The 26071-nt window shown below is 38.2% G+C and overlaps 1 protein-coding gene across 3 annotated transcripts in view; it reads left to right on the top strand.

The window, feature by feature from the left end:
- Positions 1–26071, top strand: part of TBC1D15 (TBC1 domain family member 15) — a 71741-nt gene that overhangs the window by 30062 nt on the left and 15608 nt on the right. For 2 of the 3 annotated variants that reach the window (XM_068971982.1, XM_068971980.1), the window contains 6 exons: positions 5528–5630; positions 7041–7238; positions 8661–8789; positions 9769–9872; positions 11477–11571; positions 24960–25076. In XM_068971982.1, the coding sequence (XP_068828083.1) occupies positions 5528–5630; positions 7041–7238; positions 8661–8789; positions 9769–9872; positions 11477–11571; positions 24960–25076 (746 nt within the window). Of the gene's footprint in view, positions 1–5527; positions 5631–6676; positions 6728–7040; positions 7239–8660; positions 8790–9768; positions 9873–11476; positions 11572–24959; positions 25077–26071 lie in introns of all 3 variants that reach the window. The other variant, XM_068971981.1, reaches the window with a different exon arrangement.

Here is a 26071-nt window from a genome sequence, read left to right on the forward strand (position 1 = left end):
TTCTCTCAGTTCCTGAAATGCCTTAAACTCTTTGTCTTAAGTCCTGTATGTATGTGTTTCTTTTGCTTAGATTCTTCTTCTCTCTTTCTTATCTCTGAGGTCTCAGTTTAATGTCAATTCTTCAGAGGAGCTTTTTTGGATCTTAGTCTCCTGTTTAATGTAGGTTCCCACTCCCATGCCTTTTTGCTTCCTCATTCCTTTGTTTGCTTCCTTCGTGGCCCTTAACAGAATGAAATAATTTTGTCTGATTACTTCTGTTATATTCTACTCTAGATATAAGCCCTTAAAGGGAGGGATTATGTCTATCTTGTTTACATTTTCTCCTGAGTTCCTAGCCAGAGTGTCTGGCATGTAGTATTTGTGCAGTAAATCTTAGTTGCATGAATAAATGGCATGGTACTTACCAGTTCTACGAATAATTTTGAAAGCATTGTTAAATAAATTGGACTCCAAAGATAAATAGATAAATTAGAAGGGAACAGCTCCAGAAATAGAAATTAGAAGAAAATAGCTCAAGAGATTGAGTTTTCTGTCCTGGATGAGTTCAAGGATAGACTCAACAATCACTTAGGTGCTTAAAAGAGAATGCTGCTGCTAAGTCACTTCAGTAGTGTCCGACTCTGTGTGACCCCATAGACGGCAGCCCACCAGGCTCCCCTGTCCCTGGGATTCTCCAGGCAAGAACACTGGAGTGGGTTGCCATTTCCTTCTCCAATGCATGAAAGTGAAAAGTGAAAGGGAAGTCGCTCAGTAGTGTCCGACTCTTCATGACCCCATGGACTACAGCCTACCAGGCTCTTCTGTCCATGGGATTTTCCAGGCAAGAGTACTGGAGTGGGGTGCCATCGCTTTCTCCTTAAAAGAGAATATGTACCTTAAATATGTGTTCTTGATGTTTTAATGAAGGTGGTAAGTGAAACTATGTTTCCTTCTCTGTATTTGTAAACAAGAGAGAAGTAAATATAAGAATCAGACAGACGGTGATAAAAATATCATTATTGGTGAGGTTTGGATATGTAGCCTCATAATAATTCAGCCCAAATCATTGTTGAATTCATCCAGCTACCACTTTTGGGCAATCACAATTCTCCCTAGTGAGGGCAGACCACTTATGACATGAATGAGAGCAGGCTAGAAGCCACCTTCTCCCTTGGCAGGTGGATCCAAGAAGGAAAGAGAGCCTGGAAGGGGCTATGCCACACGTGTGCCTCCCTCTTTTCTGGCCTCAGCAGTCAGATATGTCTTGGATGTGTGTGCATCCACCTGGAAACAAGAAGCCATGGGAATGGTGTTCCCCTCTTTTTTTCATTCAAGAGGTGTTTTCTTTTTTTTTTTTTTTTTTTTACTGAGGACCCACCATGTCCTAGACATCATACTAAGTGGCGGAAAGGAGCACTTAGTCAAAAGAGATAATGGTCTCTGTCTTCATGGAGTTTGTACTATTTGCAAGAAAGACAAGCATTGCTTATACAAATAAATGTAAAGTTTCAGCTGTTAAAAGTGCTATGAATTAGAAATTTAGCACAATGAAATATAGCATATAATAGGATAATATGTAAGTTTGTGTGTGTGTGTGGGTTACTAGTAATCAAAGCTCTGAGAGAGAATGAGATTAACTAAGGAGAGAATAAAGTGGGACAGCATGTGAGCTTAAGTGATTAATTATAGCCTTTAATGACCTGGTCAAAGGGAAGACCCTAGCAGAGGAGTCTGACTCCCTATGCTTTGTTTTCTCTCTTCCCACCAGGGTTTATCACATTTGTGGTCAACCAGGGATGTGACTGTTTCTAGGGGAGGAGCTAGCAGTGTAAAGCGAGTCCTTTAAAAGCTACATCCCTAATACCAGCCACTTCTCTATTGTGTATTCTCCTGTGACTGGCGGCCAGTTTATTCTTTGCCCCTGAATAGCCTGATATGTACATCAAAAATTTTATCCCCAAGGGCCCTCTGTACCCCAGGCAGAAAATAAGCACCCCCTGATCTCTTTCCTGTCATAAATTGTGCCCAATTACATTGTGTCATGTAGGTTACCAGAGATTGTATGCCGAGTCTAGGTGGTAGGACATTAGAAATTCCAGGTAAACAGTCACCAGTATAGGGCGGCGGCGCCGGAGGCGCGGCACAGTCCCCAGGATGCGGCCCCGAAGGGGATGGGTTTGTCCCGTCTGTGCTGAAAAAATTTAAAAAAAAAACAGTCACCAGTATAAAAATAAGTCACAAATTTGTATAAGCTATCTCCTATTGTCAGATTCTTAGGGAGATACTAAAGGTTCTTGTTTTTTATGTTCATAACTTAGGATCCAAATAAATGGAATTTCCAACTAAGTCCAAAGAAATGAAAATTCCCAACTATCCCCCATTTTTTGCTTTATTAGGTTTCATTTCCTGTCTCTGGAGCAGTTATCCTAAGCAAAATGGTGTTTTCAGAGTCATGTTCCTGTGGTCACAAGTTGTTCTAGAGACCAGAAGAAGGAGAGTAGGTCAGGAAAAGCTTGGTTTCAGCAGCTTTACTGAGATCCTGGCCGCTGTGTTCCCAGGTCATCCTTCTTGTCTTCTGAGTTTAAAACATCAGGAGAGGTAGAATCAGACTACGTTATCTTTTCTCTGATTAACCTCAATTAAGGAATGTGGCTTATATCTTTGGCCGTGATGTCTTCCTAATACTCCCTGTAATGAATTAACGGCCTTAACCATACAGGTGAAAGGAAATTGCAAATTTGCTAGTGAGATAAAGGCTGGGGCAGCTATGCACATTTCCTTCTTTCAGTTTTATCAAGTGGATCAGTCAGCACAAAATAGGCCAGCTTCTTGAGACTTAACTAGCTTCTCAACTAGTTTTCTTAAATACTGGGATAAACAAATTGTCTTATTCGTTGACGTTTTTTACTGTTTGGCTTATCAGCATTTAAAGCATCGTATTTAGTGGGATCAAAGAATGAGCCACAGAAACATTTTTGTTATTTTTTTGGAACCAAGTTGGTTGCTAGGATGTCAGTGAAGGTTATTGGTTCTGTTAAAATTATTTTATATATTGGGCCATTTAAAAATTAATACGTAAATATCCAAGCAGTGAAATATTTCCTTAAAAAGCCAAATTGGTTGTATCGTAACACCAGCCATTTACGAGGTTAGGTTCTTGACCCTTATATATTCTCTTTGTGAGATACATTTATGTGTGTGTGTGTGTGTGTATGTACACATTTGTTTAGTTGCTGTTGTGTCTGACTCTTTTGTGACTCCATGAACTGTAGCCCACCAGTCTCCTCTGTCCATGGGATTTCTCAGGGAAGAATACTGGAGTGGGTTGCCGTTTCCTCCTCCAGGGGATCTTCCTCAGCCAAGGATTGAACTGCGTCTTCTGCATAAGCAGGCATATTCTTTACCACTGAGCCCTCAGAGAAGCCTATATATAAATTATACAAATAGGATTAAACTATACTGTTTTGCTGTGAATATTCTGTACCTTTTTATTAACCTTTTCTGCTTTGTATCTTTTGCAATATTATTATTTATTTAGCTTTCCATATTGATCTCAGTAGCAATATAAAATAGTTACTGTTTCCTCTCAGTGTGCAAACATTCTTCAGCTGTTGTAATTTCTGAATTCTGAAGTCTTTGAGAGAGGCTCAGTCCAAAATACTTCTGAATCTTCAGTAATTATACATCTATAGTTATGATGTTACAGTGGTTTTCTTTAAGCCCTTTAGTAGGATCTTATAGAATTGCTGATGTTAGCATCATTAAAAGTTCTATCTTACTGCTGCAGTGAGGTTTTGAAAGTCTTGAATAACGTTATGAGTGAGCAACTTCCAAGAATCTATAATACCCCAGAATTTGTAAATATAATAATTAACCCCCCCAGATTCAATCAATATGGTAATCTGGCAGGTGGAAATGTGACAGTATTTTGGAATGCCAGGCCTCCTTCTGGTGAGCTCTGCAGTTGCTCAACAGCATATCACCTGTCCTCTTACTGATGTGCTTGAAAAAAATGCTTTGTTGATTTCTTTAGGGGCAAACAAGTATAATGTGACTTCCTCTAGCCCCTCACCACAGAGCATTAGTTATTAAAAAAATAAAATAAATTCTTCCTTTTATAAAAGTATCTGTGGTTGGTTGTTGGTTGAGCAGTTGTTTCTTCTTCGCATCTCGGGTCTTGTGACCATAGTTTTATATCTGGAGCCAAATAGTTGGCTGGGCACAGATAACTGAAGGTTGCGTATGTATTCCCCTTCAACATGCATAAGCCAGTGTTTTGACTTTCATGATCGCTTATTTGTAGTTAAAGAAAAAAGTTGATTTAAACTATTTTTAGAGACAAATAACCATAGCGCCAGCACCACTGTGTTAGGAAAAAATACGTCCCTGTATTAATTATTTTCTTTTTCTGATGCTACATTTACAAGTTGACCTATCACTTAGAAATGCCTTGTGAGAATCCGTAGGTCTTCATGTTAAGCATAAACCACCCCTCAGGAGATATTCAGAAAAGTGATTAATGACAATCGAACATTTAAAAGTGATTTTTTCCCTACTTCCAATAACTCAACCTTAACTCTTTTAAAAAGCCAAGGGGCTTATTAAGCTGTTATTGTCTCTGAGGAGTGAGTTCTGACTAAGAATAAAATCTGTTTTGGATTTCATGTCCCCCCATCATTGCTGTTGCATCCTCTTATGTAAGAATTGAGAAGAGATAACTGATACTGAAGTTCTTATCTCAAGTTTTTATAATAAACTAGAAGTAGATAGCAGCAAAACAATGCATTTAATTTTTGGTTTTAAACACAAAAGTTGTGGATTTATTACAGCTGGCTTACTAACTTATGAAACTTTTGAATAGAAAAAAGACTGGCTAATTCATTTGTTTACTTCACATTAGGTCTCTTTTTGGAAAGCATTTTGTTTATTCTGTAGTTACTAGGAAATGTGAAGAAAAACTTATGTCCAGAGGTTAATGAGCAAGAACTAAAAATATACTGTTATGTGAACTGTACATTAATCCATGTGTGTTATAATGATTTGCATAATTAATGATCTTTAACAGATAATCTTTTGTATCTTGTATTTTTAACATCTTATATTGAAATACTCCCAAGCTGTGAAGTGTCCATTTCAAAATATGACGTTTCCTTTCCTATAGTGTACATATTACATATACCAATGAATCCTGAAGTCAACTTTCTTTATAAGAGAAAATATATTCTTATAATAAGGGAAGATATATTTGTAAGGATTTTCTACTATATTCTATACAAGAGTTTGGGTTTGGGTTTATTATAATTTAGTTCTCTTGGAATAAAATAAAATAGAAATATACTTCATCCTTTTTTAATTGTTAATTTAGTAGTTTCAAGATAGTTACTAAATATTTGCTAATATTGTATTGATGGGAAACTGTCCTGGAATTGGACATTTAAGGTTTTGTTGTTGTTGTTAAGGAAAAATAACTTTGCATTAGTAATTATTCAGGTATCACTGATACAGTGTGCTACTGTTTTCTACAAAGCTCTTTATTTTTTTATTACAGATCTCCACAGGACAAAAGAATACTTCTTGTGAATTGTCAGAATAAGAGTCTTTCACAGTCTTTTGAAAATCTTCTTGATGAACCAGCATATGGTATAATACAGGTATGTTTCTTAAGTCTCAGTTCAGTTCACTTGCTCAGACGTGTCCGACTCTTTGCGACCCCATGAATCGTAGCATGCCAGACCTCCCTGTCCATCACCAACTCCCGGAGTTTACCCAAACTCATATCTACCGAGTCGGTGATGGCATCCAGCCATCTCATCCTCTGTCTATTTTGTATTAATCTGTTAGTTTGACCCCGTTATTTTATATACATGATACCTCTTACTTTCTTAAAGATTATACAGAATGAGGCACATGTCTGTCTGTGTGTAAACTTTATGGAACTATTCTCTGTAATTTTATAGAAATAGTATGTATCATACTATAGAGATAGTATGTATCATACTATAGAGATAGTATGTATCATACTATAGAGATAGTATGTATCATACTATAGAGATAGTATGTATCATCTGGTTTGAGTGTTTATTTTCCATTTAAGTAGGTTCATTTGAGGTCAGATTAGTCTAATTCCTCTTCAAGTATTTGAGTATATCATTGAATTTGGCTAAAAAGCACAGGCAGAACTAAAGATAATTTTTCACTCAGATTTCTATGTAAACTTAATGGCATGTTTGTTGACTCATTTGTTTATTCACTCATTCATTCAGCAAATGTTTAAGTGCTTACTTTGTCCTAGATGTTCTTTTCTTGGTTCTGACGATAAAGTGGGGATTTTTTAGGAAGGAGGACAGGAGAGCTCTTGAATGCTGATTAAAATAAAAACTGAGGGAACAGTTTTTCTTATTATGAAAAATAATCATTTTGAAGATAGACCTTTAAGAAGTAGCTGTTTTTGCTAACTATGAATAAGCAGCAGTTTGGGATTTAGAAATAACTTTAGCAGTAGAAAAACGGTTTTTTTTACTGTTTTCTAGGACAGCACTGTCCAGAACAAATTACTGTTACTGGCATGAGTTACCCGTATATAAATTATGTCAGCTAATATTTAAATATTGTGAGTGTTTAAACTTAGCTGTCAGATATTTTGTATTACATTAGTGTGGTAGTGCGCACTTTAAGAAGTATTTTTTTTTTTGTGAAGGCAGGACTGATAGACAGAAGAAAGCTGTTGTGGGCCATTCATCAGTGGAAAGTAAGCACTGCATATATTTCTGGTGTATGCAGATTGAATGAAGCCTGCAAATCATTTGTTTATCTGCAATTCAATCAGTAGCGTTAGCTTGTCATTTAATACACTACTTTAACCAAATGAAAAAATTGGCTTAGAAAATTTAAATTTTTCTTCCCAGAAAGAAATAAAATTTTAAAATAATCTTAGAATACTGTTTTAGTTCTGATTTCCCTCCCTCTTTTAAAAAACTTTGCCCTTATGCTAATCTTATCATGAGGTATTTTTATTGTTTATTTGAATTAATTGTGCCAATATTTTTCTTCTTACTACATAGAAAATTAAAAAGGATCCTTATACAGCAACTATGGTAGGATTTTCCAAAGTCACAAACTACATTTTTGATAGTTTAAGAGGCAGTGATCCTTCCGTACATCAGCGACCACCTTCAGAGATGGCAGATTTTCTTAGTGATGCTATTCCAGGTTTAAAGATAAATCAACAAGAAGAACCAGGATTTGAAGTCATCACAAAGGTTAGTGGAGTTTATGTTAATATAGCTCTCGTATTTTAGCAGGAGAAATGCTTTTTAACGGTACAGAAATGCATTTCTATAGAAATATAGAAATTGAATGATCAGTAGAAACTCAGTTTTGGTCATACCTGGCTTCTCTCTCACAGTCCTTTCTTATAACTTTTTGCTAACAGATAAAAATTCAGGCTTATCCTGCCACCAGATTCTTGGTTGTTTCTTCACCAGCTATACTGCTTTCGTTTTCTATTCATCAGTGTTGGATCTCTTTTCTTTGATTACTTTTTGATAATAATGAATAGGTCATTCTTTTCATTGAGTGCATAGTGAAGTCGCTCAGTTGTGTCTGACTCTCTGTGACCCCATGGACTGTAGCCTACCGGCTCCATCATCCATGGGATTTTCCAAGCAAGAATACTGGAGTGGGTTGCCATTTCCTTCTCCAGGAGATCTTCCCAACGTAGGGATTGAACCCAGGTCTCCTGTGTTGTAGGCAGACGCTGTACCATTTGAGCCACCAGGGAAGTCCACTGAGTGCATAGGAGTGAGTAAATAGTAAGCCTTGCATGTTGCCCATAGTTCTGTTCCAGAGTTTTGTTTCCCAGGTACTCTACACAGGCAGCTAATCAGGACACTACTCTTGGGCTTTCATTCTTATGTGAATATTTTTGTTTTAAGTAAGATGAATTTTGGCTTTGAGTTATGTCAGATCTTTACGTTTGCTCAACAAGACTTCTGAATTTGTTACAATTCTAGGCTCCACACAGAACATTATGAAATATCGAAATTATAGTACTTAATAAAGAAGGAAATGGCAACCCACTCCAGTACTCTTGTGTGGAGAATCTCATGGACAGAGGAGCCTGCTGGGCTACAATCTATGGGGTTGCAAAGTCTTGGATACAACTGAGCAACTAACACACCCACACTCTTAAAGAACTTATCTTACAAATGGCATTTAAAAATTACCAACATTAATTGAATAAAAAACTGTTATAAAATGCAACGTGAAGCTAATGAATCATGAATCAATTCTGAGAGCTACCAATTTTAGTTTGGAAGAAACTTTAATTTTAGAATATGAATGGAATAGTACTCTCTTTTTTAAATAATATAGCATACCATTTAGTTTGAAGGGTTTGTTTTAGAATTTATATGTTGAATGTTCTATACTTAGGTAATTGAAACCCAAAGTAGCAAATGTTTTCCTGTTTCTGAATTTATCACTCAGTTATTTGTGTGTTTAGTAGGAGGGAAAAATGTATGTAGTGTTATAGCAATTTCTAAACTAAAGATTGGAAACCAAGGGAAAATATTAGAAATGTTAGAACTTATGTGTGAGTAATAGTACTTTAGTTTTAGTTGCTATATACTTTGATTTCATTTCACTTGTTAAAGGTGTACTTTTTGCTTATCTTATTTTAGATTGATTTGGGTGAAAGACCTGTTGTTCAAAGGAGAGAGCCAGTATCATTGGAAGAATGGACTAAGAATGTTGATTCTGAAGGAAGAATTTTAAATGTAGATAATATGAAGCAGATGATATTTAGAGGGGTAATTACTTTAGTATTTTAAATTGTTGGTATTTGAGTTTTCTTTTTTCTTTGAAATGTTGGAGAGATGAACTCCATTTTGATGAATGATATCTTCAAATCCGTATAGGACAGAGTGAGGTGCTTGTGATGTCCTTGGGGGCTGGGTTGGAGGGATGTACTGTTAAGCCTGTGGAAAGGCACTCTTTCTTACTTGGAAGCTCTGTGGTGATATGAAGGAGGTGGTGTGTTTCTCTGTGGTGGCTGCCTTTTCCAGTAAGGTTTGGGTTTAGGAAGTCTAATCAGTTCCGCTGTCAGCTATATAGTCTTCTGTATACTCTTCATTGTTTATGTTTTCTGGCAGCTGCTTACATCTTCAGAATCTCAAAGTCAAAAACAAGGTAGTATTCACTGAATTGAGCTATTTTCATATATATACGTACCTTGGAGATATTGTGGGTTTGGTTCTAGACTGCTGCAGTAAAGTGAATATTGTAGATAAGCAGGTCACTCAAATTTTTTGATTTCTCAATGCATATAAAAATTACACTTGTGCTGTGTACTGTATTTGTTGATTAATTGTTCAGCAGTGTCATGTCTAAGGAAAAATGTACATATTTTAATTAAAAAATACAAAACAAAAAGATTTAATAACAGTAACATCAGAGATCACTGATCACAAATCACCATAACAAATAATAATGAAACAGCTTGAAATATTGCAAGAACTACCAAATTGCAACTCAGGACATGAAATGACAAACGCTGTTAAAAAATTATTGCAAAGATAGATTTGTTTGACACAGGCTTGTCACAGATGTTTAATTGAATTTAAAAATGCAATATTTGAGAAATGCAGTGAAACAAAGTGCAGTAAAATGAGATATGCCTGAATAAAACTATCTCTTAATCATTAGTTTTTCTGTTTATATTAAAGTTTTGTAAGATAAGGTATTGCATTCATTTTTTACAAGTGTGTTTAATATGCATATTTTCTTCAGGGACTTAGTCATGCATTGAGAAAACAAGCATGGAAATTTCTTCTGGGTTATTTTCCTTGGGACAGTACCAAAGAGGAAAGAACTCAGTTACAAAAACAAAAGACGTAAGTAATGGTCTTTTGTATGCTTACTAAAGAAACCCAAGTAACTTAACCATATAAAGTGTAATATACTGGGATATGGGAGTATGTTCTTATTTTCATTTTTTTAATTTAAACATTATGAGTGCAGTGCTGCTGCTGCTGCTAAGTCACTTCAGTCCTGTCCAATCTGGGCAACCCCATAGACAGCAGCCCATCAGGCTTCCCCGTCCCTGGGATTCTCCAGGCAAGAACATTGGAATGGGTTGCCATTTCCTTCTCCAGTGCATGAAAGTGAAAGTGAAGTCTCAAGAGTCGTGTGTGACTCTTAGGGACCCCATGGACTGTAGCCCACCAGGCTCCCCCATCCATGGAATTTTCCAGGCAAGAGTACTGGAGTGGGTTGCCATTGCCTTCTCTGTTATGAGTACAGTAGTTAATTTCAAACCAGAAATGCTTATCAAAGAGATTTTATTGCAATTACATTGGTGAATATATTGAAAGATGGTTAAAAAAATTCTAATTCCTTTGTTATCTACATTTAAAAAATACTTACAGATTTTTAAATATATCTTAATTTATCTTGATTCATTTTTATAGTTTATTATGAAATTATAAAAATGGTTCATAAGAGTATTTGCTATTTAGGTTAATTACCTTTAAATTATTTTCCTGGTGCTCTTATAAACTGGTCTTTGATTCTTTTTTTGGGGAAGTGTGTTTCTGTTTTTAAGCAATTAGTTAGACTTAAAAAGAAACACAGACCAACTGTCCAGTTTTACTTATTCCCAGTTTGTCAGTCTAACCTTTAATTTAAAGCTCATTTTCAGTCATGTATATATTCAAATTCACAGTCCTTTCTCATCTCAATATGTTTGCCAGAACTTCTTAGACATTTTCACATCAACAGATTTCTGCAGTAAACTGGTTGGAAAATGGCACTCTTATGTTACATTAAAGAAAAAAGAAATTTTTTTTTCCCTTAGGTTTATATTGGGTTGGCCAAAAAGTCATATTTGGTTGGCCAAACAAACTTTTTGGCCAACTGAATATTTGTCATTATTCAGAAACTGTAGTGGTTATAAAGTATTTAATGACAGGAATAAGTTTAGGTCTGATTTAAGGATTTAAATAATGTTTCCTTAAAATCTCATGTAAATTATTCACTTAGTTTAAACAGAGCTTATGACCTAAGGTTATTTTATTTTTCCTTTGTTTTTACTAATTTATCATAACTTTAAACATTTCACTGTCATTTGTAAATTTATATCTCACTAGCATGGCAACCCACTCCAGTACTCTTGCCTGGCAAATCCCATGGACGGAGGAGCCTGGTAGGCTGCAGTCCATGGGGTCACTAGGAGTCGGACACGACTGAGTGACTTCACTTTCACTTTTCACTTTCATGCATTGGAGAAGGAAATGGCAACCCACTCCAGTGTTCTTGCCTGGAGAATCCCAGGGACGGGGGAGCCTGGTGGACTGCCGTCTATGGGGTCGCACAGAGTCGGACACGACTGAAGCAACTTAGCAGCAGCAGCAGCAGCATCATAAATGCTTTAATACATTAAAATTTTTTTTTAGGTGTTCAAGTAACTTTTTTTTTGGTGTAAAATTGTTTTTTATAGTGATGAATACTTCAGAATGAAACTGCAGTGGAAATCTGTCAGCGAGGAACAAGAGAAAAGAAATTCGAGGTTAAGAGATTATAGAAGTCTTATCGGTAATTTTTTCTTAATTTTGGAAATGTTTGGAAGAGTTGCATGGAAGTTTTGATGAGATTTAGGAAATGAAGGTATATAGTAAGAGTTAGGGCCCAAATAAAAAATCAGAGGCTTGTGGCAAAGACTCTTGCCATGGAAATACCTCAAACCTCCTAGGACAGCCTTCGGAGTATGATTTACGTGCTCTTTCTGGCGGCAAGCCTCTTTCTGGCTCTCTAGCCCTCTGAGGAAACTAACGTTGTGAATTTGGGCCAGATAATAAGGTCATAAAGCTGTGTCTCAGAGAGACAAGATGGAGTAGAGGATGCAAAACTTACCTTTCCCCCAAACACATCAAAAATCTACACGTGGAACAATTTTCACTGAAAAGTAACTGGAGACTGGTGAAGAGACCCCTGCACAGTCAAAGCTGAGAGAAAGATATACATGATATTGATTAGGAAAGGAAGACAGGTGACGAGGTTGGGACTTGTGTTGCTGGGAGAGGACTCGGGAAATTACATGGGTAGAGGTCCTCCTTGGGGAATGAGTGGGTTGAGCCACATACTGGGTACCACAGTCATGGGGTCCAGCACGTGAAATGAGCCCCCTTGGCTGGTTGGAGGGTGAGTGGGCCTAACAGGAGGCCTGTAGGAAGCCTGAACTCTGCTCTTGAGGAGAGTGCACATATTTACCTGAGACAGAGTGGAGAGGGTGGATCAAAAGCTGCGGGAGTAGCTGGTGGGCTTCGCATAACCACCCTTGAATGTCCTGGCCTGAGCTAAACAGACACTATAGCCCTGCTTGGGAGACAGGCTGTGAGATATAGAAGCAACTCAGGCCTGAAGCAGCATATGAGCAGGGTGGGGGCACCCATTACAGGCAGAATATGAGAAGCAGTCTGGATCAGTAACCTTTGCAGGACCCATAGCCCATGCCCCAACACTTGGAGTGCCCACACTAGCCCCTCGTGTTCTAGCACTGTTCCCACTGGGAGAGGTGTATAGGGTACACACTTAGAGGGAAGAGGACCCGCTCAGACTGACCCCTGGGACACATGAGGAGATACTCCAGGAATTTGAGTCCTGACCCTGTCCCTGAAAGGGAGATGACAGCAGAGGGTCAGACAGCCAGCTCATACCTGGCTCTGGCCCTAGCCCCTCCATCTTGAGCCACACCTCCTACTAAGGTGATAGCTACCATCATGCTCTCAGGGAAAACGTGAGCTGTGTTCAGGATGAATCCAGCTTTCCCTCCAAAGCCATAGGCACATGCTGACTGTATAGGGATTTCCCCACATAATGACACCCATAAGCTGTTCCTCTATGAAATTAGGTAAAAGTTAAACAAAACAAGAAGACAGAGGAATTTGTTTCAATTGAAAGAATAGGAGAAAACCCCTGAAAAAACAGCTAGTGAAACAGAAATAAGCAGTTTACCAGATAAAGAAGTCAAAGCGTTTTTATGAGTAATAGCACAGAAAATAGAAAAAAAGAACTGAAAAATACAGACTGAAATGGAAAACACACTCTAAGGAATTAATAGTAGACTGTATGCTACAGAGCACATAAATGGTCTGGAAGATAGAATACTGGAAACCATCTAACCAGAACAGCAAAAAGAAAAAACAATGAACAGTGTAAGGGACCACTGGGACAACAGGAACTATACTAACATTTGCATTATGGGAATCCCAGAAAGGCGGGGGGGGGTTGAAAAATGTATGACATTTTCCACAAAACTAGAACAGATAATCCTAAAATTAATCATGTAACTGCAGAAGACCGCCAAAATGCAAAAGTAATCTTGAGACAAAGAAAAAGCTGGAGGTATTATGCTTTCTTGACTTCAGACTATACTACAAAGCTACAGTTACGGAAACAGCATGGTACTGAAACAAAAACATACATAGGTCCCAATGGGACAGAATAGAGAGTCCAGAGGCAAACTCACATACTTACGGTTATTTAATCTACAACAAAGGAGGAAAGAATATATAATGCAGAAAAAATAGCCTCTTCACTAAATGATGCTGGGAAAACTGAAGAGCTGTGTATAAAACAGATTAGAACATTTCCTCACACCGAATATAAAAGTGTAAACTAAAAATGGATTAAATACCTAAATGTGAGGTGTGAAACCATAAAATTCCTAGAAGAGAACATAGGCAGAGTACTCTTTGATGTAAATCATAGCATTGTTTTTTTTGGATTTGTCTCCTAAGGCAAAGGAAACTAAAGCAAAAGTAACCAAATGGAACTAATGAAAACTTAAAAGCTATTTCATGGCAAAAGAAACCATTGACAAAATGAAAGACAGCCTGCTTGCTGGATGGGAGAAAATATTTGTAAATGATAGGACCTTTAAGTGGTTAGCACCCCAAAATACATAAATGGCTCAAAAAATCAATTAAAAAATGGACAGAAGACCTGAATAGATACTTTCCAACGAAGACATCCAGATGGCCAACAGCCACATGAGAAGATGCTCAACAGTGCTAACCAGTAGAGAAATGCAAATCAAAACCACAGATACTACCTCATACCTGACAGAAGGCTATCATTTAAAAAGACGACAGATAACTAATGTTGGTGATATGATTAAAAAGGAATCCTTGTACACTCTTGATGGGAAATGTAAGTTGGTGCAGCCACTATAAAAAACAGTATGGAGGGCCTTCAGAATAGTAAAAAGAGTACTACAGTTCAGTCGCTCAGTTGTGTCCGACTCTTTGTAACCCCATGAACTGCAGCATGCCAGGCCTCCCTGTCCATCACCATCTCCAGGAGTTCACTCAAACTCATGTACATCGAGTTGGTGATGCCATCCAGCCATTTCATCCTCTGTCGTCCCCTTTTCCTCCTGCCCCCAATCCCTCCCAGCATCAGTCTTTTCGAATGAGTCAACTCTTCGCATGAGGTGGCCAAAGTATGGGAGTTTCAGCTTCAGCATCAGTCCTTCCAATGAACACCCAAGACTGATCTCCTTTAGAATGGACTGGATGGATCTCCTTGCAGTCCAAGGGACTCTCAAGAGTCTTCTCCAACACCACAGTTCAAATGCATCAATTCTTCAGCGCTCAGCTTTCTTCACAGTCCAACTCTCACATCCATACATGACCACTGGAAAAACCATAGCCTTGACTAGACAGACCTTTGTTGGCAAAGTAATGTCTCTGCTTTTCAATATGCCATCTAGGTTGGTCATAACTTTCCTTCCAAGGAGTAAGTGTCTTTTAATTTCATGGCTGCAGTCACCATCTGCAGTGATTTTGGAGCCCAAAAAGATAAAGTCAGCCACTGTTTCCACTGTTTCCCCATCTATTTGCCATGAAGTGATGGGACCAGATGCCATGATCTTTGTTTTCTGAATGTTGAGCTTTAAGCCAACTTTTTCACTCTCTTTCACTTTCATCACGAGGCTCTTTAGTTCCTCTTCACTTTCTGCCATAAGGGGGGTGAAATCTGCCTATCTGAGGTTATTGATATTTCTCCCAGCAATCTTGATTTCAGCCTGTGCTTCTTCCAGCCCAGCATTTCTCATGATGTATTCTGCATATAAGTTAAATAAGCAGGGTGACAATATACAGCCTTGACGTACTCCTTTCCGTATTTGGAACCAGTCTGTTGTTCCATGTCCAGTTCTTACTGTTGCTTCCTGACCTGCATATAGGTTTCTCAAGAGCAGGTCAGGTGGTTTGGTATTCCCATCTCTTGAAGAATTTTCCAGTTTATTGTGATCCACACAGTCAAAGGCTTTGGCATGGTCAATAAAGCAGAAATAGATGTTTTTCTGGAACTCTCTTGCTTTTTTGATGATTCAGCAGATGTTGGCAATCTAATCTCTGGATCCTCTGCCTTTTCTAAAACCAGCTTGAACATCTGGAAGTTCATGGTTCACGTATTGCTGAAGCCTGGCTTGGAGAATTTTGAGCATTAGTTTACTAGCGTGTGAGATGAGTGCAATTGTGTGGTAGTTTGAGCATTCTTTGGCATTGCCTTTCTTTGGGATTGGAATGAAAACTGACCTTACTCAGCCATAAAAAAAAAAATGAAATTCTCTCATTTGTAACAGTGTGGCTGGACCTAGAGAGTATTATGTATGGTGAAATAAGAGAAAGATGAAAGATGAATAATCTATTATCAGTTATATATGAAATATTTAAAAATACAGTGAACCAAATATATATGAGAAGACAGAAACAGAATAATAGATGTAGAAAACAAACTCGTGGTTATCAGTGGGAAGAGGGAAGAGGGATGGGCCAAGATAGGGGTAGAATATTAAGAGATACACACTACTAAGTATAAGATAGTTACGCAAAGGGATATATTGTACAGTACAAAGAAATGTAGCTGTTATTCTGTAGTAACTTTAAATGGAGTATAATATATAAAAATATTATCACTATGTTACATATCTGAAACTAATATAATACTGTAAGTCAATTGTAGTTTAAAAAAAGAGAAATCAGAATGGAAAATATATTAAAATGTGTGTTTAATATTCTTGGTTGTCTCTTCCAATAGGAATATGAGTGCAGCCAGTATAAGTACTAATATATTTCGAGTTCCAAAACATGAATTAAAGAAATATTTAACTTTATTTGCTTGTTAATTTCATTAAAAAATAATCATATTCCTCCTTACAGAAATACCTTGTTTATTGTAGAAAAATTAGAAACTATAGATGAGCCTAAGAGAATGAAATAAAAATCTTTCTTTCTGTCATTCAAAGAAAACAGCAATGGTTAAGAGGCTTTGGCTTATATCCTTCAAGACCTTCTTTAAATATACATATATTTTATTTTTTATTCAAATAAATGATTCCAGATAGTAAATCTTTATCAGTATTTAAGAACTGAATAACTTCATCTGGGAATATTTATTCTCTGAAGAAGAGATACTTGATAGAATTTTACATTAAAAGAATTAACCTTTACCAAATAGTTACCAGATTGTCTGGCTCTTATGATGAAGGCCAGGTTGGTATACGTTACTGAAGGTGTGCATAGTTACTGCTATACATGTTTACTTGACAAGTTCCATTCATAACTTCCATTTTACAGATAAGAAAACTGAAGCATTGAGAGCATAAATGGCTTGTCCAAAGTCATATAGTTAATAAGAGCAGTACCCAGTTTTAATGCTTACTGTTTCTTGCATGGCCTGTATATAATTTTAGGATAGTTTTTGTTAGTAGTGAAACTTGTAAAATTCTTGCATTTGGTTTTGTGTACCTGTAGCTTTATAAATAAAGATTTGAGGGATGCTTTTGACCACCATGATCATCACTATCATCCCATGAAAGAAAAATTTCTCTAAATCATAGTTAGGAATCCCAGCATAACAGATTGATTTGGCAGCTTTTGTAGACATAAAGACAAATGCTGAGATCTTTATTTGATTGAAAAAAATCTTTATTTTCCTGAAAAATAAATTAGACCAGAGGAAACCACGTCCTTCCTCTGATTAAGGCAAAAGTTTGGAGGTCTTGAGGAATGGGGTTATCTGAAGTTTCCGCCTGAAGCCTCCTACTATTTTCTGTTTCAGTAGGGAAAATGATAATGTACTGTTCCTTCCTGCTTAGAAACATTGCGAGTGAAAGGGATCTTAGAGAAAAACGAACCCAGTGTTTTAAGCCCTTTCCTTCCGTATGCCGTCCTTTCTTCCCTTTATCAAGCAGTAGCAGTGATGACTGATCTTGTCACTCTTTCCTGTGTCCTGTTTTCAGTTTCCATGAAATTGAAAGAAAAATTTAGATGTTTTAAATGCCTGTTACGTAATTTGAATTGAGGCAAAGTTTAGTGTAATTTTCTCATTTTTAGCAGATAATGAAATTGAAGTTCAGAAAAGGTTAGTAAATTATCTTAAGTCATCTATCTGGATCATTCTATAGCATAGATACTTTCATAATCAGATCTTTCAGCTATACTGTGCTTTTTACAAATACAAGTATATAATGCATTCGTTTAAAAGCATTTTTTTTCCTGTTATACTTTTTCCCAAAAATATTCCTTAGGACTTTAGAAAAAATTACCAAAAGGTCTTTGTTGTTGTTTGTTGTAAAGTTTCTGTAGTTACTATTTTTAAAATTTATCTATTTTTGTCACACTGGGTCTTCAGTGCTGCGTGTGGGCTCTGTCTAGCTGTGCAGAGTGGGGGCTCTTCTTTGTTGCGGTGTGCGGGCTTCTCACTGTGGTGGCTTGTCTGGTCGCTGAGTACAGGCTCTAGCTGGACAGGCTTCAGTAGTTGCAGCTCTTGGGCTTCAGAGTGTGAACTCGGTAGATGTGGCACAGGACTCAGCTGCTCTGCGGCATGTGGAATCCTCCTGGACCACAGATCGAAGCTGTATTCCTGCGAACCTGTGTTCCTGAATCGGAAAGCGGATTCATAACCACTTGACCACCAGGGAAGCCCTGAATTCTCTGTATTAAAAAAAAAATATGCAGATAAGCTGAGGGCTTGTGGATCATGCCAAGAAGGTGACTTTTATTTTAAATATGAAGAGGAACTGTTGAAGTATTTGAAGTAAAATCCTATTTATATTTTAAAGTCATTTTTTCTGCTGTATGTAAATTGGATTGAATCAAGATAAGAGTAGGAACAAGGAGACCACTTAGTAGGAATGACTCCAAAACAGAGATGGTGGCGGTGGAGATGTAGAGAGGTTATATTTTGTGATAGAATTGGTAAGACTTTGTGAGAAATTAGGGATGGGACTATGTTTGTTGGCTTGAGAAATTGATCATTTGGTGGTGCTGCTTACTGAGATGCATGGAGTATCAGTTCAGTTCAGTCGCTCAGTTGTGTCTGACTCTGCGATCCCATGGACTGCAGCACGCCAGGCTTCCCTGTCCATCACCAACTCCAAGAGCTTACTCAAACACATGTCCATTGAGTCGGTGATGCCATCCAACTGTCTCATCCTCTGTGGTCCCCTTCTCCTCCTACCTTCAATCTTTCCCAGCATCAGGATCTTTTCAAATGAGTCACCTCTTCACATCAGGTGGCCCAAGTATTGGAGTTTCAGCTTCAACATCAGTCCTTCCAATGAACACCCAGGACTGATCTCCTTTAAGATGGACTGGTTGGATCTCCTTGCAGTCCAAGGGACTCTCAAGAGTCTTCTCCAACACCACAGTTCTTTGGCATGCAGCTTTCTTTATAGTCCAACCCTCACATCCATACATGACTACTGGAAAAACCATAGCTTTGACTAGACGTACCTTTGTTGGCAAAGTATAGTAGTGTTGTTGGCATGGAATTGTTTTTGGCATGAAGTATAGTGAAATTGAATTAGATGTTACGTATATATCTTAAGGTAGGACATACAAATGGAATGTCAAGTGGCAGTAATCTGCAGTAGTCTGGGTAGGTTATGTAAATTTGGTTATTATTAATGTAAATATCCATGGTAATAGATGATATCACCTAGGGAAAAAAGAGAGGCAGGAATATGGGTCTTTAGAGCATTGTTTCCTAACTTTGACTGCATGTTAGAATTACCAGGGGTCTTTTTAGAAGTCATATTATTTTAGACAATCATACATTCATTTAACAAATATCTACTTAGTGCCTATTACTAGCGTGTGAGATGAGTGCAATTATGGGGTAGTTTGAGCATTCTTTGGAATTGCCTTTATTTAGGATTGGAATGAAAACTGACCATTTCCAGTCCTGTGGCCACTACTGAGTTTTCCAAATTTGCTGGCATATTGAGTGCAGCACTTTTACAGCATCATCTTTTAGGATTTGAAATAGCTCAACTGTAATTCCATCACCTCCACTAGCTTTGTTCGTAGTGATGCTTCCTAAGGCCCACTTGACTTCACATTCCAGGATGTCTGGCTGTAGGTGAGTGAGCACACCATCGTGATTATCTGGGTTGTGAAGATCTTTTTTGTACAGCACCTCTTCTTAATATCTTCTGCTTCTGTTAGGTCCATACCATTTCTGTCCTTTATTGAACCCATCTTTGCATGAAATGTTCCTTGGTATCTTTAATTTTCTTGAAGAGATCTCTAGTCTTTCCCATTCTGTTGTTTTCCTCTATTTCTTTACATTGATGCTGACGAAGGCTTTCTTATCTCTTCTTGCTCTTCTTTGGAACTCTGCATTCATATGGGTGTATCTTTCCTTTTCTCCTTTGCTTTTTGCTTCTCTTCTTTTCACAGCTATTTGTATGGCCTCCTCAGACAGCCATTTTGTCTTTTTGCATTTCTTTTCCTTGGGGATGGTTTTGATCCCTGTCTCCTGTATAGTGTCACAAACCTCTGTCCATAGTTCATCAGGCACACTGTTTATGAGATCTAGTCCCTTAAATCTATTTCTCACTTCCACTGTGTAGTCATAAGGGATTTGATTTAGGTCATACCTGACCTAAATCACTTTTCTCCGCTTTTTTCAATTCCAGTCTGAATTTGGCAATAAGGAGTTCATGATCTGAGCCACAGTCAGCTCCCGGTCTTGTTTTTGCTGATTGTATAGAGCTTCTCCGTCTTTGACTGCAAAGAATGTAATCAGTCTGATTTCGGTGTTGGCCATCTGGTGATGTCCATGTGTAGAGTTATGGCAGAAAGTGAAGAAGAACTAAAGAGCCTCTTGATGAAAGTGAAAGAGGAGAGTGAAAAAGTTGGCTTAAAGCTCAACATTCAGAAAATGAAGATCGTGGCATCTGGTTTCATCACTTCATGGCAAATAGATGGGGAAACAGTGGAAACAGTGGCTGAGTTTATGTTTTTGAGCTTCAAAATCACTGCAGATGGTGATTGCAGCCATGAAATTAAAAGATGCTTACTCCTTTGGAAGGAAAGTTATGACCAACTTAGACAGAATATTAAAAAGCAGAGACATTACTTTGCCAACAAAGTCCGTCTAGTCAAGGCTGTGGTTTTTTCAGTGGTCATGTATGGATGTGAGAGTTGGACTGTGAAGAAAGCTGAGCGCCAAAGAATTGAAGCTTTTGACCTGTGGTGTTGGAAAAGACTCTTGAGAGTCCCTTGGACTGCAAGGAGATCCAGCCAGTCCATTCTAAAGGAGATCAGTCTTGCATGTTCGTTGGAAGGACTGATGTTGAAGCTGAAACGCCAATACTTTGGCCACCTTGTGAAGAGCTGACTCATGATGGTGGGAAGGATTGGGGGCAGGAGGAGAAGTGGACGACAGAGGATGAGATGGTTGGATGGCATCACTGATTCAATGGACATGTGTTTGGGTGGACTCCAAGAGTTGGTGATGGACAGGGAGGCCTGGTGTGCTGCAGTTCATGGGATCGCAGAGTCAGACACAACTGAACTGAACTGAGTGCCTATTACATATATGAGGCTTTCCTCTGGGCTCTGGGAATTCACCAATGAAAAAACAGGCAAAATTCCTATGGGAAAGAGCAGGCAGTAAACAAGATAAGTAAGTAATATATTTTGTTATTAGTGATAAGTGTTGAATAGAAAAACAAGTCAGGGAAGATGAAATTTAAGGTGTGATGTCACTGGTTTAACTTGGGTGACCAAGTTAAACCAGGGAAGGGTTTTACTGAGGATGTTCTATTTGAATAGAAACTTGAAAGCGGCAATGAGTAAGCCATGCACATATCTAGGTAATGGGCATTCCAAGCGGAAAGGAATGACTTGTGTTAGACTTGTTTATATCCAGGATCTCTGCATGTGTGAAGTACAGCTGGGAGATGTGGTCAGAATGAGTTAAGGTTTAGAAATTGATGAGGTCACAGTAGAAATGGTGGAGGTGTTGGTACAGATCACATAGAGCCTCGTAGTGCTTTGTAAAGACTTGAAGTTTTGCTATGAGGGAAATGGAAAGGCAGTGGAAGATTTTGAGCCAAAAGAGTAATGTGATTTGACTTGTTTTAACAAATCACTCTGACTCCTATCTGGTGAATAGCTTTGAGGGACAGGGTGCAAGTAGAAAGGCCATTTGAGGCTGTTGCTGTGATTTGGATGAGGGAGAATGGTGCCCAGTGTTTGAGTGTGGCTGGAATAGAGACTGAAGGAAGCCGAAGGCGTGTGCCATGCAGCTGTCACAGTGGACATGCCGTAGCGGCGTTACCTAGACTTGTTTCTGCCACGTGAGCTCCTCGTGTTTGGAAAAGGGCAAGGAGAGCAGTGTGGCTCCAGGGGAGGGTGTTAGGTGAGGGGTGGAGGGAGTGGGTGGGCGGTCTCAGTGTTGATTTTTACATGTATTTTGGAGGTTTCACAGATACATCAGTGTCAGACAAGAAGAGCACAGAGTTAAGAATGACAATAGGTTTTTAAGGTGAATGACTGGAAGTATAGAGTTGCTGTTTTCTTTTATTATTAAAACAGGGATAACTGTGGGAGACTCAAGTTTGAAGGGGAATATTTAGAATTTAGTGTTGGACATGTTAAGTTTGAGAGTGCCTATTGGATTTCCTTAAGAGTAGGAAGTGGATATATTATGTGGGGAATTCAGAGGAGAGCTAGGGGCTGGGATAGAAATTTAGAGATCATCAACATATCAATCAGAGAAGGCAGTGGCAACCCACTCCAGTACTCTTGCCTGGAAAATCCCGTGGACGGAAGAGCCTGGTGGGCTGCAGTCCATGGGGTTGCGAAGAGTCAGACACGACTGAGCGATTTCACTTTCACTTTTCACTTTCATGCACTGGAGAAGGACATGGCAACCCACTCCAAGTGTTCTTGCCTAGAGAATCCCAGGGACAGGGGGACCTGGTGGGCTGCCGTCTGTGGGGTTGCACAGAGTCGGACATGACTGAAGCGATTTAGCAGCAGCAGCAGCAACATACTGATGGTAGGAGACAGATGAAATTACCAAGGGTGTGGCTGCATTTAGAGAAGAAGGGGTCTGATAACAGCCCTGAGGCACTTTAACTTGTAGAGAAGGTCGCTCAGTCATGTCTGTTTGCGACCCCATGGACTGCACAGTTATGTAGAGTCTTACCAAGACTGCCCTTTGTTAAGTGCATGATTGAAGAAAAGCGAGAGAGTTAGTTGCTCAGTTGTGTCTGACTCTCTGCCATCCCGTGGACTGTAGCCCCCCAGGCTCCTCTCTCCATGAAATTCTCCAGGCCTGAGTACTGGAGTGGGTAGCCATTCCCTTCTCCAGGGGACCTTCTCAACCCAGGGATCGAACCCAGTTCTGCCACATTGCAGGCAGGTTCTTTACCAGTGGGGCCACCAGGGAACAGTTAGGAGAAATCAGCAGAAGAGGGTGAGAACACAACCAGAGAAAAAGGAGAGAAGACTGAGAATTTGTCCTGACGTTAGCTGAAAGCGTTTCAAGGAGTGACTGGGATGTTAAGTAAGATGAAAACTTGGATTGACTGTTGAGCAGAGTGATAAAGAGATCACTAAAAATTTTGATGGAAAAGGAGTATTGGTGGAGTGGTGGATGTGACAACCTGATTGGACTGAGTTTGAGAGGAAATGGGAAGAGAGGACATGGAGACAGTATATACAGTTCTTTCAGGAAGTTTTGCTGTAACCAGAAAAAATGGGGCCACAATTAGAGGGAAGAGTGAGGTTAAGAAAGAATTTTATGATGATAGAGGCAATTGTATGGTTGAATGCTGGATGAAACTAGAGAACGAGGCAAGAATTAACTGGGACCCTATCTTTGAGTAGCCAATAGGGCATGGCTTTTATGCACAAGAGGAGGCATTTGGTTGTAGTTACAATCCCAGAAGCTTTGTAGCAATGTGATAGAGGAGGAAGACTAGGGGTACAGAGGCTGCTGTGTGGTTCAAGTAGTAGGAATCTGTGGAGTTCTCTTCAGATAACTTTCATTTTCTCAGAGATAGGAAGCAAGATCCTCAGAGGTAAGGTGTGTGGGGGGGGATAACGTACTGGAGGCTTGGGAGAGGCGAAGATGTAAAATAATACGAAAAGAACGGGAACGCATGAGAGAAATAGAGCATGATTGCCAGGCAGGACCGCCTCGGCGTTAGGAATGGTGAAGGTGACACAGAGCAGGCTGCGCAGCTGTGCTTTTCGTCAGTCTTCGCTGCATCAGGTTAGAGAGCTGGATTTAATGAGGACTTAAAAAAAAAATTCAGTGCTCATTTTCTTTCTAGAAACACTGTCCTTGTATCATTTTTTGATACCTTTTTGTTTTCTGCCTGGCATGTCTACTAAATACACAAGAGGAAAGAAATACAGATAGTTCTTGAGGGCACAAATAATTTTTTACTGTGTTTAAAAACCTGTAAGGGAAGAATTTCTATGTTGGCATTATGACTAGGTAAATTGCACTTGAGTTAATAAAAATTACTTACCATGTACCTCTTTATCAACCATGATATGAGAATGAAAGCTGTTTTTAAATGAAATTTGACATTTATAGCATGATTTGTTTGCTGTTGCTTTTCCTTGTTTGAACATGTATTCACAGTGCTCTATAGATAGGTGCTTACATTTATTGAATCAAGTGTAGTATCTTTTAGCAGAAAGCTAGACTGTTGTCCTTATGATTTTTTAAACACTCTTACAGAATCTAAATTCATGCTACGTTAGATTCTGCTTTGTTGTAAAATACCTTCTCATCTCTTCACAACAGTTAATTGAGAATGTTTTCAGATTATTCCATTTACTGGGGCAGGGATGGGGAAGAGAACAGTTATAACTTTTAAACAAAACTGATTATAGAGTAGGTTAATCACTTTAAATTTCTTTACATTATTTTTTCTTAATTTACTGAGGGATTCAAGTTTGAGGAATGCCTTTTTAATTGTAAGGTGTTTCACAGCAATAAGCATCTAGTAGGTACTAGTTGAGTTACACTCCTGGTGATGTTTCCAGATCTTTTTTTAGTGTCTTAAAATCATTTCCAGAAAAATGTGGATTTTCATTTTTTCAGAATTAAAATAGATTGCTTATATAAACTGAATAATGTATATATGAGAATATGGAAGTAATTTGTCCTAAAGATGATTATGGAACATGACAAGGAAATTGATAATACTTCTTACAATGAATGAAACAATTATGAAAACAAATCTCTTTGGTTACACTTGGCTGCATATTAACTTTTTTCATTACTGTTTTCAAATACTACTGCCTATTACATATATTCATGATTGGCATTTTTATTGCTAACTAATGTGAACTGTTATTACTTGGTGTTGGTTATAATTAATTAAAAATATTTCCTACTATTCAATTGAAAGGTTTCTGTTTAGATAAAAATTGAAAAATATTTTAAAATATACCCAAGAGGAAGTGGACTGACTTTGGAAAAAAATTTCAAAATGTTAGCTTTATTGCTTATCTGAAATGGAATTTGATGAACTTTTTCATTAAGTAAAAGCTTAGTAAGAGTAAAATTAATAACAAGAAAAATAACTACTTGTATGATACGAGCTTCATAAAAATCTATTGTTCTAAAAGTTTCAAATATGTGATTTTCTTTCTCAGAAAAAGATGTTAACAGAACAGATCGAACAAACAAGTTTTATGAAGGCCAAGATAATCCAGGGTTGATTTTGCTTCATGACATTTTGATGACCTACTGTATGTATGATTTTGATTTAGGTAAGTTCTCTGATACCCTCATTTAAAGATGTATGTTTAATTTAGAATTTAAATTTAGCTGCTAGACGTATGTAAAAAGCTCTGTGACCTAGTTTTTATAGGGGTTGTTCTACTGGGTGCTGGAAACTTAAAAGGCTGTGGTTCCCAGACCGTGCAGCAGAGAGCACCAGGTCGCTGCAGCAAACTGACGGGACCAGTGTCGGGTATTTCACACGTTTGAGGGAGACAGGGACATCTGTAGGACACTGCCCTAACTCCTAGCTGGAGTCGTTCAGGGTTTCAGTGCTAGATCACCACATTCCTTCCTCTGATGAAGTTGTGTTCACAAAGGAGAGTTTTTGACTTTGCTGTGATAAGCAAGTACTGTGAGAAAATAGATGAGGATGGTGGCATCCCATTGGATTCCAAAAGTTTGGGATGTAGTGTGGTGCCCAACAGGTCCTAAAGTTCATAGGATATAAGTATTTATTTAATTGTTTGGACATGTTTAATAAATGGAAATGTTATTAATATTTTTGAACCTGGGATGCCTTGGAAAAAAATTCCTGAGGCGTACTGTGACCTGAGAAAGTTTGGAAACCTTTTTTTGATAGCCTTCTCCCTTATGAAGAAGAATGCTGATTTGATAGCGTAGATAAGAGGTGCAGATAATTACCTAGGGCATGTGAAACTTTACTCTTTCTTTCTTGGTTAGTCTGCTTTCTACCAGGAATGGGTTGGAAAGACTGGGGCTGGAGGTTGGATTGGGGCATTGCATGGGGAAAGTGATGCTAAGGGCTAGAAAATCTGAGGAAACAGTATTTTAAGGGATGAGACGACTTGAGCTGTTTCTTTAAGGGACCAACACACTCCCTAAGCATCCACCTTTAAGTGAGTATAAAGAGTGGACAAGTTTCTCAGTTACCTACTGATGTTAGAGACTCCCAAGTAGAGGATAACGAGGGTAGATGTTTCCAGATTACCTTAATAGAACTTAAAACTTTGTTTTGGAGAAG

This window comes from Capricornis sumatraensis, chromosome 4 (assembly GCF_032405125.1).
Source record: "Capricornis sumatraensis isolate serow.1 chromosome 4, serow.2, whole genome shotgun sequence".
Taxonomy (NCBI): Eukaryota; Metazoa; Chordata; class Mammalia; order Artiodactyla; family Bovidae; genus Capricornis; species Capricornis sumatraensis.